General features: G+C 41.1%; 1 protein-coding gene across 2 annotated transcripts; it reads right to left on the reverse strand.

Moving 5' to 3' along the window:
• Positions 1–2,738: 2,738 nt before the first annotated feature.
• Semg1 (semenogelin 1) lies at positions 2,739–5,547 on the reverse strand. Of its 2 annotated transcripts, XR_009378653.1 has the most exons (4): positions 5,419–5,547; positions 4,206–5,186; positions 3,191–3,203; positions 2,739–2,909 (listed from the first exon to the last, which is right to left on the reverse strand). XR_009378653.1 is itself a non-coding variant. In XM_059259742.1 (3 exons), the coding sequence occupies exons 1-2, from the start codon at positions 5,534–5,536 to the stop codon at positions 4,246–4,248; spliced, it is 1,059 nt and encodes a 352-aa protein (XP_059115725.1). In that variant the 5' UTR covers positions 5,537–5,547; the 3' UTR covers positions 2,739–2,909; positions 4,206–4,245. The 2 variants fall into 2 exon arrangements, 1 of the variants encoding a protein (XP_059115725.1); XM_059259742.1 differs by lacking the exon at positions 3,191–3,203.
• Positions 5,548–18,036: the final 12,489 nt, after the last annotated feature.

Consider the following 18,036-nt stretch of genomic DNA (forward strand, 5'->3'; position numbering starts at 1 on the left):
AGCTGCATTAGAGGATTGCTTGACCATGTGCATGGTTTCTAGGTAATTGGAAGGGTCTACACTTGGCTGAGTTGGGGGGAGGTCTTTTGTTCCACCCCTTGGCATTCCTATAAATAGCCCTTTAGAATAGACAGAAGGGGCCAGTGGATAAGGATCCAGGCCCTTCTGAGGCTATCCTGTGTTTCTGTTTCTCTCCCCTTTATCCTTCTATCTAAATCTCTTATCCCTCTCTCCTTAAGAGTACCCTGGGGTAAAATGTGGGAGCCAGTCTCCCAGCTGGTCTCCTACAAATCAACTAAAACTCAAAACAGCTGGGCATGCTTGTGGGATTTTCTTGATTGGATCATGTGTTGTGGAAAGATTCACTCTAAATCTGGGCCACACCATCTGGTGGCAGCCCACATAAAAAGATATGGAAGAAGGAAGCTTTTGCTTTTTCCTTGCTTGCCCTCACTCTCGCTGGCAAGTCCATTTATCCAATTGCTGAGGCACTCCTTCACCAGAACCCACTTTGGGATTTCAACATAGGCTGAAGACCAGCAGCTCTTCAGTAATCCTGTTGGATTCCAGTACCATAGCAGGAGATAGCCACTGTTAGACTACTCAGATCACAGACTAGAAGATTCTCTCTCTCTCTCTCTGTCTCTCTCTCTGTCTCTGTCTCTGTCTCTCTCTTTCTCTCTCTCTCTGTCTCTCTCTCTCTCTCTCTGTCTCTCTCTCTCTCTCTCCTCCCCTGCTTCCCTCCCTCCCCCTCTCTCCTCCCTCACCATATTCATTCTATCAGTTCTGTTAGAGAACCTTGACTAATGTCCTGAGGCTGGCCTAGAACCTACCACATAGCTGAGGTGAGGGTGACTTTGACCTTCTGGTCAGCTCACCTCTACTTCCTGAATGCTGGTATTGCAGGTGTATGCACTGTGCTGCAAACTGACCTTCAGGCCTCTTTCAGGCTTAGTAAGCATTTTATCAGCTGAGTTAGTCTCAGCCCCAGCTCTGGCTAGTATTTGTTCTTCTCACATGTGAAAATTTATTTATTTTACCCCTAAATTATCTACCTTTTAACAACGTGCTCTCAAAACTTTGTATTATTTACTATCGCTTACATAGTCTATGGTAGTTATGATCTGGTTGATTCTGGACAAAATTATTTTCCATTTACAGATTGTGAAAATATGTGAGTAATGTACTTTCAGAATAAAATTATGGAACAAATACAGGATCAGAATGTATGTTCCACAGCTTTTGGATGCAGTCAATAATACCAGACATTAGTTCCATCTTGTGGAGTGGGACTAAAGTCCAATCAGAAAGTGGTTGGCTGGTTACTCTCATAACCTGGGTACCACTATTACGCTAGTGGGCATATCTTACCAGGCCAATTGTGTTATTCTAGTTTATAGGGTTCACAGCTGGGTAACAGTGTTGATGATGACTTTTCCTCCATAGTAAGAATGCATAGTATCTTTTAGCACTGTGAAAGCTAGCCAGTAGGATGGAGCTTCCAGATCAGTATCAGCTTGATTTCTCTGTGTCCTATGACTCAGGTATGTGGTGTCTTCGGTGATAAAGTCTTACCATAACTTTATGGTAAGGGTAACTAGGAGCAATGGCAGTAGCTTGTAATGTTAGGGGTAGGATCCCAGTGGCCAACAACTCAAAAAGACATAACCCATACCTGGCACAAGGCTTTTTATTTGATAGCCTATGGTGTCTAAGTGAGGCATTGTTCCCTTGTTACATGTTAACTCCCTATATCCATTCTGCTTTAAGACTTCAGAAGAATTCTTTTTTTGGTTTTTTTTTTGAGAAAATAATTTATTTAACTTTAATGGGCATTGGTGTGAAGATGTCAGATCCCAGGGAACCGGAGTTACATACAGTTGTGAGCTGCCATGTGGGTGCTGGAAATTGAACCTGGGTCCTCTGGAAGAGCAGCTAGTGCTCTTAACTGCTGAGCCATCTCTCCAACCCCCCAGAAGAATTCTTATGTCTCTATCCAGAGATGGTACCCAACCCCTTTGAATCTATAGCAAAGGAGAACTTCCTTCTTCTCTCCGTACCTAATGAAGTGACTAAACCTTCCAGAATAAAAGTGAAAGTGTCTCTGGGGCCTGCCCATGTTTCTCTGTGGCTGTGCTAACAGGGGCAAGTCTCATTAAACAACATTCAGAGTCCTTCTACGTTTTCCGTAAGTATCAGATGTATTAGTAAGTAACTTTCAGTCCACTTCCTGCCTGTGGGATCACAAGAGGAGTGTGAAAGCCTTACTCGATTTCATGAAGTTAAAAACAGTTGGAGGAAACTTTTCCATATGTAAACGGTGGGCTTACAGCCAGAGAGAAAAATTTAATTGAAAATTGATATGTTTCTTATATTTTTGGTTGTAAGCTGAGCCTTTAATGGCTAAACCATCTCTCCAGCCCGAAAAAATCTGTTTCTATGGCAGAGTTGGAAACCAACCCCCTTGGGCCAGTGAACTTTTAAATCTGGTTGTCAGTTTCTAAAGACCGACTAGAAAAAGAGTTGAGAGGGATTGTAAAGCTGACTTTAGGTGGCTCATGGGGTGACTGGCACAGTTCCAGCACCTCTTCTGTAACCCAGACATCTACAAATGGGGATTTCATTGCTGTTTTCCCCAATGCTACACAATTGTCTCTTCCTTTTGAAACTGCCCATCAAGAATGGTCCCAAACCCAGACACTGGCAGCAATCAGATGTCAGTAAACAAAAGCAAATGATGCAGAAAGTTACATTTTTATTGGAAAGCAAGTGTTTGAGGAAGCTCCAGGGTTAGGTGTCCTACAGAAAAGCGAATGTGAGTAGAGGGTTGTCCATGAACCAGAGACCTGGGACCACATTGCAGGCGGCATCTGGAAGGTGTCATAGACTTGACTCTGGTGAGGTGAGTCCTGGAAAGAGAAGGGGTAAACCAGAGCAGTCAGAAGTTGAGGTGCAGATGAACAGGTGTCTGCCTCTTTCAATTCTCCCAGAACCAGCCTCTACAAACTAAGGTGTTCAGCCACTAATGACTCCAACGGACCCCGAGTGTGTCTACAGTTTTTGTGGCTCTCTCTTTCTTAATGCAAACTTAAAAGCGGTGAACATTGTCTTTCTGCTAGGGCTCAGGCTTCATCCCCAGTGTTGCAAATGTCCAGCAGCAACTTGTGGATGCTTACTACCTTGTACTCACATTTGAACTCGTCCTGCATCCCAGGTACAGATTTAAAAAGAAAAACAAAACAACCTTTTACTAACTTTGTTCTTTGAGAATCTCATGCACATCTATAGGGCATTCTGATTACGGCCAATTTCACCCTCTCCTACCTTTCACTCATCCCAATTACTCCCACTCCTCCCTACAAGTCCCCTTCTCACAATCATATCTTTTTGTTTTGTTTTCTGACCAGCTGGGTTTAACCAGGGCCACAAACATGCCCACAAGCCTGGGACTGCCCGTTGGACTCTAACCGGTTCATCACTGGGCACACAATTGAAGATAGTGTCTGCCCCAAACAGATCTTTGTAATTGTATCTTCCATCTGATGGAAAGGACAGCTAATCCTTAACCCCATGGTTTATGATGGAAAACAGAGGTAATAGGAACTCAAGAACACTTACTGGTATGGAGAAAGAGATCATCTGCAATAATATCTTATACCAATGAAAGCAAGAAACCAATTTTAACCAAGCCAAAGTGTAAGAAAAAATAAGATTACATCATAAATGTTAAATACGATTGCATAGGTGGTACATATTTAGTAATATAAACTCTATGTTTAAAAAAAAACATTGAGGGCGTTGGTGGCGCACGCCTTTAATCCCAGCACTTGGGAGGCAGAGCCAGGCGGATCTCTGTGAGTTCGAGGCCAGCCTGGGCTACCAAGTGAGTTCCAGGAAAGGCACAAAGCTACACAGAGAAACCCTGTCTCGAAAAACCAAAAAAAAAAAAAAAAAAAAAACCATTGAGAAATACTCCCTTAATGTAGGAGTTCAGGACCCGTTGTTAACCTGGGTAGCTTGCTCTGCCTCTATCATACCACGTGCTCATTTACCAGGACACGCTCATCATATTTCTAAAAGTTTGTAACATAATGCTTCTACTGATAGGAACCAATGGGTATCAATCCCATAATGGACCCAGGGCTTCCTTATATACCATACATAAACACTTGGATAAAAATCTCTCCTATTTGGTAGAAACATACCTTGATATTGATCTTGGTCTTTAGTTGGTTAATGACTATATTAGCTCTTAAGTTGAGTTTGATATAGGCCTTCTCCTCCCTTTGTAAAATAGCCACCTCCATTAAAATTTCTTCTTTGTTGATAGTCGTCTTGTGATTTCTTTTGGTATTGTTCAAGATATCCTTTATAGGATTGTGAGCGTTCTTGTCCAAATTGGCGTTGTTGTCCAAATTGGGATAAATCGTGCTCTGTTTTTAGCTGTTGGCTAGACTTTTGTTGTACAGATGCTTCATCATCATATTGTTTACGCACTTGTGATAGCCCTCCACTCATAGCAAATCCTTTATGCTGAGTTTGTTGAGAAAAACCTTTTAGGGATTTTGCTTGGCCAAAGGATTTTAGTTGGCCACTTTGGGATTTTGCTTGGCTAAAGGCTTGTTGGGCTACTTGGGATTTTTGTTGGGCATAAGACTTCAGTTGGGCATCTTCACCAAAGGATTTTTGTTGACCATAGGATTTTAATTGGGCATCTTGGGATTTTAGGTGGCTATAAGATTTCATTTGAGCATTTTCAGACTTCAGTTGTCCATAGGATTTCATTTGAGATTCATGGGATTTCATTTGTCCATAGGATTTCATTTGTCCATAGGACTTCATTTGAGATCCAAGGGATTTCGTTTGTCCAAAGGATTTTACTTGGGATTCCTGGGATTTTATTTGGGGTGTTTGTCCTTTACGACAAAGTGCGGCCCCCTTTACACCTGTGTGTTCTTGTGAAAGGCGTGCCTGTGCCATGTTACCACCCTTGCTATATACTTGTTGTTTTGTTTGCAAGAAAGCACTTTCTTCAGCTGCATTCTCACTTCCTCCTTTGAGCCCGTAACTGACATGACCTTTCATAAATCCTGAAGAGCTACTCGTGAAGCCACCTTTGGTGACGCCACCTTTCGTGAAGCCACCTTTTGTGAAGCCACCTTTGGTGAAGCCACCTTTTATTCCACCTGGAAATTTATAATAAGAATGTTTGTTATATTATCTGCATAGTTCCTTCCAAGTCTTATGCCCAAAATTTCCTCATAAAACTGTTGATGTTCCCACAAGGGATTTGGGTTTGGGTAGAGAAGAATTAAGTCTCATAAAAAAGATCACCCTGTGGAAGGATCTGCTCACTCCCAGAGCACCCTTAAGGACACTCTGAGTGACTTTCCCCCTAGCCACCATCTCCATACTCACCATATTGTCCAACCACAGCTGCTTGTCTTTCCAGAATGAGGAGCAGAGAAAGGATGAAGACTAAGGACTTCATCTTGTCAAGAAGGGCGTTCACTGAGAACTGAGCTGAGGTGCTCATTTATATATTCTTTAGCTGGCTGTACCACTGATGTGGCTGAAGCTACAAAAGACACTGCCCCCCTTTTTTATTATCTCTAAATGTCAACTTCCTTCCCTCTGCGCTGTTGGGGACATTGGTAATGTTCCCAGGGGTTTAGTGCAGGGACGCAATGTTTTTCTGTTATAATCCTTAGCAAATATTTATCAACCTTCTGAGTTTATCACACACTGTTTGCATTTTCAAATGAAATCTGGAGTTGAGTTGGGAAGGGACTTTTTGTCATGCTCTGAAAATAGCCAGGGCCTGATCAAGTTTTGCCTGTCACAGTTTAGTGGTGCTTTTTTCATTGTGACATTCTTTAGCCTGCTATCATACAGAAGCCCATGAAGCTGCTTGTTTTACATTGAGTTTGACATAGCTTCTCATTTACACGCAAAGGAGCATTCACATGTGTAGAACAACATAGGAAGAACTGAACACAAGGAAACCCAAGGTAGAAAGTTTAAAGAGTAAATGGAGAGGTTAAAGATGTGGCTGTGTGGTAGACCAGTTGCCTAGCACGTATGAGGCTCTTGATTGAAACCTCAGCTCTGGAAAAAAAATAATTGGGGCACATCAATGTCCAAATAATTGGGGCACATCAATGTCCAAAAGTAGCTCTGAGCTATGTAGCTATAAACACTGACATGCCAGTGTCTATATTTATCTAAGAAAGACATGGGTACATGCTTTTACAAATAGTTTATTCTGGAAAGACAAGACCGCCATGGTTGTGGTGGTTTGTTAGCTGTAGCATTTCAAGTAGTCTCTGTGTGTAGTGGAATAAGCTTAGGGATGTATCTGGAAGGCAAGGTGAAGTGCAGAGGCATTTTAAAGGGGGAAGCATTACAATAATTGAGCGGTGATAGCAATCACTGTTAGAAAAACAAGAAAGAGTGTTGGTTTCCTTACTGAATGTATGCCATGGAATCCAACAAAAAATAAAACCCAGTGTTTTAGTACAGAAAACTCAGACAGGAGTGTCAGACAGCTGCACTAGCAGTAGGCTGTGGGGAACACTGGTGATGTCGTTAGTATCCTGAGACAAGATGGAGGACTTGCCTTCTTGTTTAGAAACAAAGCTTAGTGCAGCTGTGAGAACAGCATAAAGGGCTCATTATGGCATTGGTGACTCAAACATACACTCAAAAGGACAATACTGTGGACATGTTCTTGGGAGAAGAGAACATCCCTACAGTGTTCCATTTTATACTCAGCCATATAAAAGTACTTCCATGAGGAAGTCTACTTGAAAACATAGTTTCAATCATCCTGGCCAACATTCTGGGTAGTGCTGTATGGAAGGTACAAACAAAAAGCCTAACCAGGTCATCACAGCAAGAAAATGCATAAAGTAAATGTAATGTAAAACACATGGTTTGGGTGATTTTACACAGAGCCACTCTGGTCTCTTAGTGAACTGGTCTCTGTCCCAGGGAAGTAACCATTTCCCTTGGGAGACCAGTGAGTCACCTTGAAATGATTCTAACATACAATTGCTAACTATACCCACTCAACCTTGTCCCCCACTTCCCACGTCTCTTCTTTGTTTTAGAAAAATCCAGGAAATGCTTCAGTCAGTAGCAATAAGGAAAGGATCTGAAAACTTTGATCATATTTCTGAATTAAGAGCAAATTTTTTGACAATCTCCTTTTTAAAATGCAGATAAAACTCAGGAATAAGATGTGTGAACAAAAATCAGGAAGTTGAAAATCACAAATACCATGTAATTATGCAATACATACCAGAAGAGACTATTGAAATGAAAATTTAAATTTAAACATTCAACATACTGGCAAAAAATGAAAAGAGAAATGGGCAATTGAAAGACTAGAAAAACAAGTGGAGAACAAGTCCTACATACTGATTTCTAGAGAACGACAGTAAAACTCTTACTGGATAATTTTAAAAAATGTAGGACATTTTCCTTTTGAAAACATTTTATTATTGACAAGGGTTGCAAAATCTCATTCAGATGTTGTGAAATAATATGCTTAGGGAACGGAAAAGGAGATTTAAGAGTTTTGTTTAATTCTATGCAAGAAAATTACTTGACAATGTGGAAAATATAATAAGGTAAATTATCCTAACAATAGGCAGAAAACCTAAAGTGTATGAATATCATGGGATTACAGAAGTCCATCCAAAATTATCTACCCTAAACTCATCATCTCTGTAGAGTGGATGAAGTCCTGGGTGAATGTGTATTGTTGACATGAGCATGGCCATGTCAAGGATGCCAATGCCTCAGAGCCATGGGAATGATAAGGCCTTCACTTGGCCCAAGTATGGATGATGATGAATGGTTGACCTTTAGTTAAAATGAGTGTGTACAAAAACTACCAACCACAGCTTCCTCATCCAGATGACTGCAGCCTGAGACTGCTCCCCTACAGAGACCTCCTACCAAGATTAGCTTGCCTGCCTCCTCCTCCATGTCTTATATAATCAACACACCAAGTTTCTACTGCTGGGGTGTCTCCATCAGAGAGCATGGCCCACTTGATCCCAGCTTTTCTGGACATGTCTCTGTCCTTTGTTCATTTCCAGTAATGGCCCCCATCAGGTCAGTTCCAAAGCTGTGCAGGTTATACAACCATCTATGCCATATATATAGTGGTGTACAGAATCAGTCTACAGCTACATGAATAAGAACCTTACATTTTAATACATGTGACATAAAATTTACTATAGTAAATATTTTTTTATTTTTCAACTTCATGCTTTTAAGTACACTAATATTGCTAGTATCCATCTGCAGATGTTTTTCATAATTACAATCCAAATCTGTGGTGTTATATAACACTACATTTCTCTCACATCTCAGGCTATTGTAATCTACTAATTCATTATGTGTCTCTATGAATTTTATCATCTGGGGTACTTATACAAGTGAAAAAAATGCAATATTTATTCTTTCATATCTGGTGTTGTTTCTAATTTAATGTCTTAAAATCTCAGTTTTTTTAAATAACTCAAATTTTAAAAATAATTTTTGTGTTATTCATATGGGTGTTTTGCCTGCATGTATGTTGTGAGCCACGTATATGTTCAGTGCCTGTGGAGGCCAGAAGAGGGCACTGATCCTTTGTAACTGGAGTTACAGATAATTGTTAGCAACCATGTACATGGAAGGAATTAAACCCAGGTCCTCTGACAGAGCAACCAGTGCTCTTAGCCACTGAGCCATCTCGCCAGCCCCATCCCATAACTCAGTTTTGAAAATGAGCATATAGTCAAGAGTTTCCAAGTGTTTCAGCACAACTAACATGTTAGGAATCAGCTGAATTAAGTCAGAAAGAAATCCCCCCAAACTCCAGAAAAGTCATATTCTTTTTTTTAAAACATGAAATTAGGAGTATAAGAAATATATAGCATTATATGAATAATTGGGTATGATTTTTCAGCACAAAAGAAATCAGAAAAATTAAAAGTTTATTAAATAAGATAGAAGAACGTACCTCCTATCTGAACAAGATGCTTGTATATTTCTGTGAGGAAAAGGGTATCTGTATAGACACATACTGGCCTATGCTGTGTTCATTCACGCTCCCTTAAGTCCTCCACCACTGACACTCTGATAAATGGGGTGGCTATATCCATTTTTTTTTTTTGAGACAGGATTTCTCTGTGTAGTTTTGGTGCCTGTCCTGGATACCAGGACCAGGCTGGTCTCAATTCACAGAGATCCGCCTGGCTCTGCCTCCCGAGTGCTGGGATTAAAATCTCAGTTTTTTGAAATAACTCAAATTTTAAAAATAATTTTTGTGTTATTCATATGGGTGTTTTGTCTGCATGTATGCTGTGAGCCACGTATATGTTCAGTGCCTGTGGAGGCCAGAAGAGGGCACTGATCCTTTGTAACTGGAGTTACAGATCATTGTTAGCAACCATGTACACGGAAGGAATTGAACCCAGGTCTACATGGCTAATGGTATAAGCAGGTACAGAGGGAAAGATGGGGATAAGGCCTAATGAAGCCAATGATGCTTCCACCAGCCAAGGAGCGCAAAGGGCAGCAGTAAGCCAGCAGAGGCTAGGAAGACACATGGAAGGACCCCCTGGGTGGTCCTGACAATTCACTGAACTTCAGACTTCTGGCCTCTTAACTTGTGAGACAATAAACATCTGTGAATCATGCGCCAGCGCCGCCCGGCCGGCTATCTCCATTTTTAACACAAGTTTAAGTTTCTCCCAAGTGGCGGGCTTGCCGTACACATCACGACTGCAGACTATGCTCATGAACTCCTCACCCACCGGAGTGTCCGCGCAGGCAGCACACAAGACCCCAGCTGGCAACAAAGGAGCCACATTGGTCACCAAGGAGGAAACACACACATGACTCTGCCAAGCGCTTTCGGATCTCAAAGTCACTACAAGCACAGGAACTCCAGGGTGTCGTGGGGTCAAGTGTCACATGCTCTGCTCAAATCACTCAGAGAAGCAACAAACAGGGGGACTTGCCCCACCCTCATGCAGCATCCTCAGTTCTCACGTTGCCTGTGTCCTGGGTCTGGAAACGTCCATTTCCAAAAGTACATAATTAGCTGAAGCAGCTCTGTCCTAGCTCTCTATACATGTGCTTTACCTGGGAGCCTTGAGATGGAAGCTCCTGGAATAGTAAATTGAGAAAGGAGACAGGTAGAGTGTAAAAGACACTTCTTAGAACTCCTGATAAACTCAGTGCCACGGTAGATCCTGATAGTCCCCTTCCATAGGCATAAGCATTGAAGACTTGTTAGTAGGAGGTGCTTAGGCCTCAAGGAGGTGTGACCAATGAGAAGTAGAGGCTTATTGGCCCATACCGTGGATGAAGAGAAAATATGTAGACAACAGCCTAGTGGAGATGGCCTTACACAATGACTTCTCTAGATGAGGACTCCCAAGGCTCCCCGAGCTTCACCTGCATCATGGTTTGGATATGATGTGTCCTGAGAAGGGTTCACATGTGGAAAGCTTGGTCCTCATCTTGAGGATCCCATCACCGAGAAGGGATTGTTATATGGCTACCTCTGACATCATCAGTGGATTGATCCATTAGTAAATCAATCCCTGATGACATTATCGGGAGGTGATGGAAAAGAGGAAGTGGGCCCCAGTTGGAGGAAGTGACCACCGCAGACACACCTTGGGAGGGTGTACCTGCCCTCCTGATTTTCTCTTCTGTTCTCCTTACTGGCCATCACCATGTGAAGAAATTTCTCTATCACACGTTCTTGCCACCATGGTGCTCAACCTCACCATAGACCCACAGCAATGAAGCGAACCAGGCATGGACTGAAGTCTAGGAAACCTCAGGGCAAAATGAATCTTTCACTAGTTTAAATCATTTGCATCAGGCTTTTGTCATAGCAAGGAAAAGCTAGAAAATGCAGTAACTTCCTGGGGCTTCTCCTTTTCTCTTGGGACCTGACTGCCTCTGTCTGTCAGAAGCGCAGACCGCTGCTAACTGACAGCTGGGTCTGTTTTTCTAGGGACCTGTGGGGCCATTCTGGTATCTCTCCCTCTTCCTCTTCCTGTTCTTCTACTCAGTGGAAGTTCGATTTCCTCCAAGTCCTTCTTCCTCCAGAGTCGCAAGGGAGTTTCTGCAGGACCTTGAAATTGGAATGACTATCTCACGATGTTGCTGGATACTGAATCCCTTAGACCTAAGAGAATCTGAGTCCAGGGCGGGAGCCTTCAGACCCTTTTCTGTACTTTCCCATGATATTTGTACAGTTTAGGTTGTCTAGATATTCTTAAGGAAAGTACCATACTGTTTGTTACTCTCTACAAGAGAAAAAAAAGTTGTCAAAAGCACTTTACAATCATTTTTTTTCCTTTGCTCCAGGATGGCTTTCTCCTTTTGAGCATCAAGACGCCATGTTTAGGGCTTACTCTCCACCAGATACCTCCTTCCTTTTTCATGTCACAGGGTTCATCTTTAGCAATACATTAATTTTCTATGCTGTTTGGTTTTTCTTTTCCCATCTTTCTTTGTTTTACTTTATTTAATTAACTTTATTATTATTATTATTATTATTATTATTATTATTATTATTATTACTATTATTTTACAAATCTCCCTTGTATTATCTATGTCTTTGGTTCAGAGGATTGGACAAAGACTTTGTTCTCTGACTCATAAATATGATTGGCATTATTCTATCTTTTTTATTATTCATCTCAGTAAGAAAGAGTTCTTGGCAAATAGAAAGTACTGAGGTCACAAGGCACTGTGGTCAATGTTAGCTGCGTACTCTTTCCGCCTAATCTCCAAAGCCTGCTTGAGGGAAATGGAAAAGGATTAGATAGACTCCTAGGGACACTCTGTAGCTCTCCTATCTCAGATTTGACGATTTGGTGTTTTTATCTATGTTCTTTCTTCAGCATAGTACAAGAGAATGGATTTCATCGTGACCTTTCCTCCCATGAACTTCATGTACTCGGCTCATACTCAGCCTCCATTACCTTGTCTTGTTCTCTTCCACCTCTCATGGCTTGCCCTCCTTCACCCAGAGCCCCTCCTCTGTGCTCATATATACATCAGTGTATGAAATTCTCAAAAATAAAAATCATACAAAAGGAATCTCATTGTAGTTCTCACCGATATGTCTCTCTCTGATAATTAAGGATGTTGGACATTTTTCACATATGTGTTGGCCAGTTGTACTTCATCTTAAAACAAAACAAAACAAAACAAAACAAAAGCAACTTGTTTTATTTGTGTGTGTGCCTGAGTGTATGTGTGTGCACCACATACATGCAGAAGCTGTCGGAGGTCAGAAAAGGGTGTCCAACACCCTGGAACTGGAGCTATAGGTGGTTGTGAGGCACCCTGTGGGTGGTGGGAATGTAACCACTGAGCCACCCGTTCTAGCTCCTCTACTTCATCTTGGAGAAGTGTCTGTCCAGTTGATTTGTCTGTTTACTGATTGGATGATTTAGGTTTTAGAATTTAATTTTTGAGTTCTAAATATGTTCTAAATATCAATCCCCTAAGGATTTAGCTAGCAAAGGCTTTCTGTGTTTTGTATGCTGTGTTTTCACTCTGAACATTGTTTCTTTTGGTCTGCAGAATATTTTTAATTTGATGCAATCCAATTTGTCAATTCTTGCTGTTATTTCTGAGCTATTAAACTTTCTCCAGAGTGTCACTTTCTCTGCGCACATGTGAAAGTGTTTCCTCTAGCAGTCTCAGTGTTTCACATTTTACATTAAGTTCTTAGATCCATTTGGAATTATTATTTATTATTTGCCTTTATTTTTTTAAGTAGCATACAACATTCTAAGTTTCATTTTGACATTTTATCTTCTTTTGTGGTGTAAGAATTTTAATTGCTTTTTTGTTAACATCTACCCATTAAAGCCAAACATAAACTGTTAGTGTAAAAGTGTTAATATTTGTTATTACTGAGAAACAAACCATTTTGTGAATTTAGTTCTTTGACAGTTTCACACATGTATATTCACTCATATTTCCTTTTCAAGTCTATCAACCCTTCTCCTACCTAACTATCCCTTTCCCAGATTTGTGATCTTTGACTTTGTTTTGTGGCCCATTTAGTTTAACTGGGGACATCAGTGTGACTATGGGACTGGGATTATCTATTGGAGCCTACTGGATCACTAGAGGTTATACAACTGAAAGCAATGAGTTCCCTTCTTTGAATCTATGCAGAGAAAATGGTTCATCAGTGAAGGATAGGACACTCTGAGTCCCTCCTATATCTTTGCTGGGTTGTTGATGGGCCCGTTCTTATGCAGACCCAGTGCAGTCACCCATAGTTGTTCAGAGTTCACAACTGCAATGTCTGTGTGTTGCCTAGAAGATGGCATTTCTTAGCCCTTCTCCCTGTCTTCCAGCTCTTATAGTCCTTCCTCCCCATTTTCCACAGTGTTCTCTGAGCCTTAGAGATACCCAAACAAACACTAGATGCTGTTGCCATTGCTCTTAGTTACCATCCAGAACTTGATGCTGAAGACTCCACACACTTGAGTCAGGGACATGGAGAAATGAAGTGCTGGAAGGGTCTATGTATGTTATTGAGAGAGAAAAATAATCGACATTGTTGAGTGAACTCTGCAAGCTACAATAACAACTGCCCTAGCAAGATATACCCACTGGTGTAATAGTGACATGAATGTTATGAGAGTAACCAACCACTTTCCAGTTGGATTTAAAGTCCACTCCACAAGGTGGAACTCATGCCTGGCACTCTTAACTGGGCCCCAAATCTGTGGCTCACTAGGTCATGGATCCTAGGAAAAAACTTGTACTATTATTCTGCTAAATGTACAAAGTAATAAGCAGCCTCCTAAGTTCTTATTTTAATACCCATAGATCAGTGGGTCTCGAGAAGATTCCTTTGACAGATTACTGATGCAGAGACCCACAGTTGGTCAGTGTGCAGAGACTAAGAGACTACAGAGTATAAACGGGATAGCAATATTATACCTCCTACCCCTATAGATCAGGGGACATCTTAGAAGATGGGAAAGGAAAGCTCCTAAGAGCCAAAGGTAGCAGATCTCTTCAGTGAAGCAGTATTTGCTAGGCATGGCAGTTCATTGCACATATAAGCTCACAGCAGCTGTGACTGCATGCATGAAACCTGCACAGGATCAAATCAGCCCAAACCCCAGCATGGATCGGGGAGAGGTCATGATGCCCACTCTTAGATGAGCAACTATTATCAATTAATGGCTGCAGGCAAAGGGGGGATAAATTTTCTTCAAGGATATAGCCCCTGAGAGGCTACCCATCCTGCAGTAGATCATCCCACACCCACAAATATTAAGTGAACTCAGTGGATTTAACAAAAGAACACATGAAGCTGGAAAGATGTAGTGGAGGTAGATATAGAAATTGGAGGGAAAAGAAAGGGGGTTGGATTTAAGCAAATTCATTATATATGTAATACCAGTCATAACTGACTGTGAGTTGTACTAGTGTGTGACCTCATTTTGTTGATTACAAACAATCTCAATAAATCTAATTTCTAAATGTTTTCTAATTTTTACTTTCTAGGTCTTAGAAGTCAACATTTCATTTATCAGGGAATCTAATTTAAGATATAATAATTTACATCCTGTCTTCTAATATTGGCCTTCCAATATGTAAAATATGTTTATTCTAGTCTTATTTAGAAATAAGAGGCCATTAATTGAAAGAGAGAAAGGGAGTATATGGGAGGGTTTTGAGGAAGGAAAGGGAAGGGGGGAATTATGCAATTGTGTTATAACCTCAAAAATAAAAGAACTTAATATCATCTACACATCTATCTACACATGTGTCCCTTCCAAATGGGGAAATTACAAGAAAATTGACTCATATTCATCAAATTTCCAACGAAGTAACACCACTGTGTTTTAAAGGTTCTAAAGCTCAAAAGAATTCTGCATTTTAGTATAGTATTTTATTATTCTTTCATATGATGTATTTTGATAATATTCATCCCCCCTTCACTGTGGGGTTCGTCCAGAATCCACTCCTCACCGTAATACCCCTCCCAACTTCATGTCCACTTTTTAAATAACTCATGGATTCCATATAATCATGGTTATTGAACCATCCACTAGAGTGTGATAGTCCTACCAGAGTCCACACATTTAAATAAAACTAATTCTCTCCCCCCGCAACCCCAAAGCCAGAAACTTTCCATCGTTCCTCAGTTGGGGGAGTGTCCATGAGTACCCTCCCTGCTCTATGTTAAAATGTTGATTGGTTGATCTTGTGCAGGTCTTGTTCAGGCAACCTTAGCATTGGTAGAGTCATGAATGCAGTGGTCCTATCATGTCCAGATGACATTGTCCAGATGACATGTTTTTGGTATAATCCCAAGACTCAGAGACTATCTTTGAAGGTAGCAAGAAGAGGGACAGAAAGAATATAAAAACTGGAAGTTGAGGAGGACCCAAACAATATTTTGATGCTCTTTTTACTAGACACATACGGAATATCAACTCCTCTGGAGCCACAGTTAAGGAGTGACTGCTTTCTGTAGCTGGAGAGTTATACTTTTGAAAATCAGAAAGATGGTGGCGCTGACTCTAGGTCACGTGACTCTGGACTTGTGGGGCCAGAGGCAGGTGTGTTGGTATTTGACCACATTGAGAGTCATTCTTTCATTCTCACAAGCTTCACACGTACTCATGAATAAATAAATTAGGTCAATCCCTGTCATATAATCACAGAAGTGGGGCAGCCCTACCTCATCTCAGCCAACAGATATGAAATGGAGTTCAGGATTACTGTCTGCACTTTCCCATGTATGAATGGTGAACTCAAGTCTAGAGACAGAGACAGATTTCCTGAAGATGAATGGCTCCTGTGGCTGAACTGGAACTGGAAAACCATCTTTACTCCTCCCTGTTATCTTCTGTTCCTAAAGAATTTGCCTTCTCAGGAAGCATCTTAGATACTGGAAAATAGGTCATTTGGGCAGCAAAGTTTTCATGTGGAAGACACTCTTCCCAACAATTATAATTAGTCCGTCTGTTTTTCCAAGGTGACTTTTTTTAAATCTTGAATATTTTTTGTTTGACTGTTATATACATTTGTATAATTAATTCTAGTCATTTTCACTTCTCATTCCCCCCTCTTACCCCTCCCTTGTTGAAACCCTCCTTCTGAAGGCGTTTAGCTTCTACTTTCTTTCCTTCTTTTTGTGTGTGACTCTCTGGGTTAACTAGGGTTCCTTGCCTGAACATGGTTGGGGTTATTTGCTGGCACAAAGGCAGCTTACCAGTGGCTACACCACTGAAGAAAATGACATTCCCTTTTTGGTGTTTTTTATTTTACATATTTTGTAAGTATAAAGCTATAGACACCTCTATGAGTCCATGAATTCCCAGTTTGAGATCTAACGTCTGTTTACTTGTCACAGGAAATTTTATACATGTAAATGATCTAACATTTCAGGTATTTTTCTTTTCACCAGGTTGTTCTTTATTAGTCAACTGTAATGTACAGCATTTGTGCTGTCGTTTATTTTGACTCTTGTATCATTTGAGTTACTTTCATTTCTTTTTGCACGTCAGTACTTTCAGAGCACTAATTGTTCCTTTACAAATCATTCCTAGGACTGAAATGACTAAGATTGGAGGTGTAAGCATTTTTAAGGCTCTTGATATCTGTTTCCTAATGGATGTAACCAATCACAGTGCGTGTTTTACCCCACCAGAGTTGTCTGTTTTTTGAAAATAAATGGAGGTGTAGTTTGTACTTTATTTATTTATTATTGTTAATTTATTAATTTTTATCGTTTCCCTTCCCTCTACTCCTCCCAGTCCCTCCCCTCCTTCTCCGTCCTCCGGACTCACTCCCTTTCTGTCTCTCATTAGAGAAGATCAGGCTTCCTTGTCCAGCCTCAACACGAGGGCTCTTGCCTTGTCCTGTTGTATCTTCTTTTGTGGTGTTTTGTCTTTTGGAGGCCTGCTCCTTTCTGAAGAGGAAACAAGGAGAGTGGATCAGGGGAGAGGGGAAGTGGGGGAGGACCAGGAGGAGTGGAGGGAGGAAGACTGTGCTTGGGATGTACTGTAGGAGGGAAGAATATTTTCAATAAAAAGAAAACTATCACAGAAACCCAACAGGATAAAAAGAATCCCCAAAGCAGGCACAAGAGTCAAAGACCAACTTGTTCTCATACTCAGGAGTCCCATAAATAAACTAAGCTAATAGTGCTAATGTGTATGCAGAGGGCCTGGTGCAGACCCATGTAGGCTCTGGGCTTGCTGTCAGTCCCTGTGAGTTCATATGTGCCTCGCTTAGTTGATTCAGAAGGCCTTGTTCTCCTGGTGTCCTCCATCCCCTCTGGCTCTTACAATCTTTCCACCTTCTCTGCCCCAGGATTACCTGAGCTCTGAGGGGAGAAATTTGATAGAGACCTCCAATTTAGACTCTCTCTCTCTCTCTCTCTCTCTCTCTCTCTCTCTCTCTCTCTCTCTCTCTCTCTCTCTGCATGATGTCTGGCTATGGGCCTCTGCATTTGTTCCCTAAAACGACATTTTAAAAAACACATTCCTTGTGATGGTTGATTTTAAATGTCAACTTGATAAAACCTAGAATCACCCAAGACGAGAGTCTCAGCAGGGGAGTGTGTAGATCAAATTGTCTTATGAGCATGCTTGTGGGGGATTGTCTTGATTATGTTGACTAATGTGGGAAGTTCCAGCCCACTGTGGATGGCACCATTCCCTGGGCTTAGATCCTGGACTGTGGAGTAGAAAGAGTAAGAATAGAGAGGGCAAGTGTGCATGCATTTATTTCTCTCTGGTCTTGACCATGGGTGAGATGGGACTAGCTGCTTCAAATTTCTGCCTCAATTTTCCCTCACTGATGGACTGTAGCCTAAAATTGCAAGCTAAAATAAAACCTTCATTTCTAATTTAAAAAAAAATCAAAGTATTTTAGCACATCAACAGAAATGAGACCTGAGCTCTTCATCTTACTGGAATGGTTGAGACTTCATATGTCAGCATATGAGACATACATTTT

The sequence above is a fragment of the Peromyscus eremicus genome, chromosome 4, assembly GCF_949786415.1.
Source record: "Peromyscus eremicus chromosome 4, PerEre_H2_v1, whole genome shotgun sequence".
NCBI classification, from domain to species: Eukaryota; Metazoa; Chordata; class Mammalia; order Rodentia; family Cricetidae; genus Peromyscus; species Peromyscus eremicus.

Bases quoted from the DNA above. Each gene is read 5' to 3' on its own strand.
- Semg1 (XM_059259742.1), bottom strand. From the start codon at position 5,536: ATGAGCACCTCAGCTCAGTTCTCAGTGAACGCCCTTCTTGACAAGATG. The intron at 5,187-5,418 runs GTGAGTATGGAG...ATAAATTTCCAG, and splicing joins AGCTGTGGTTGGACAATATG to GTGGAATAAAAGGTGGCTTC.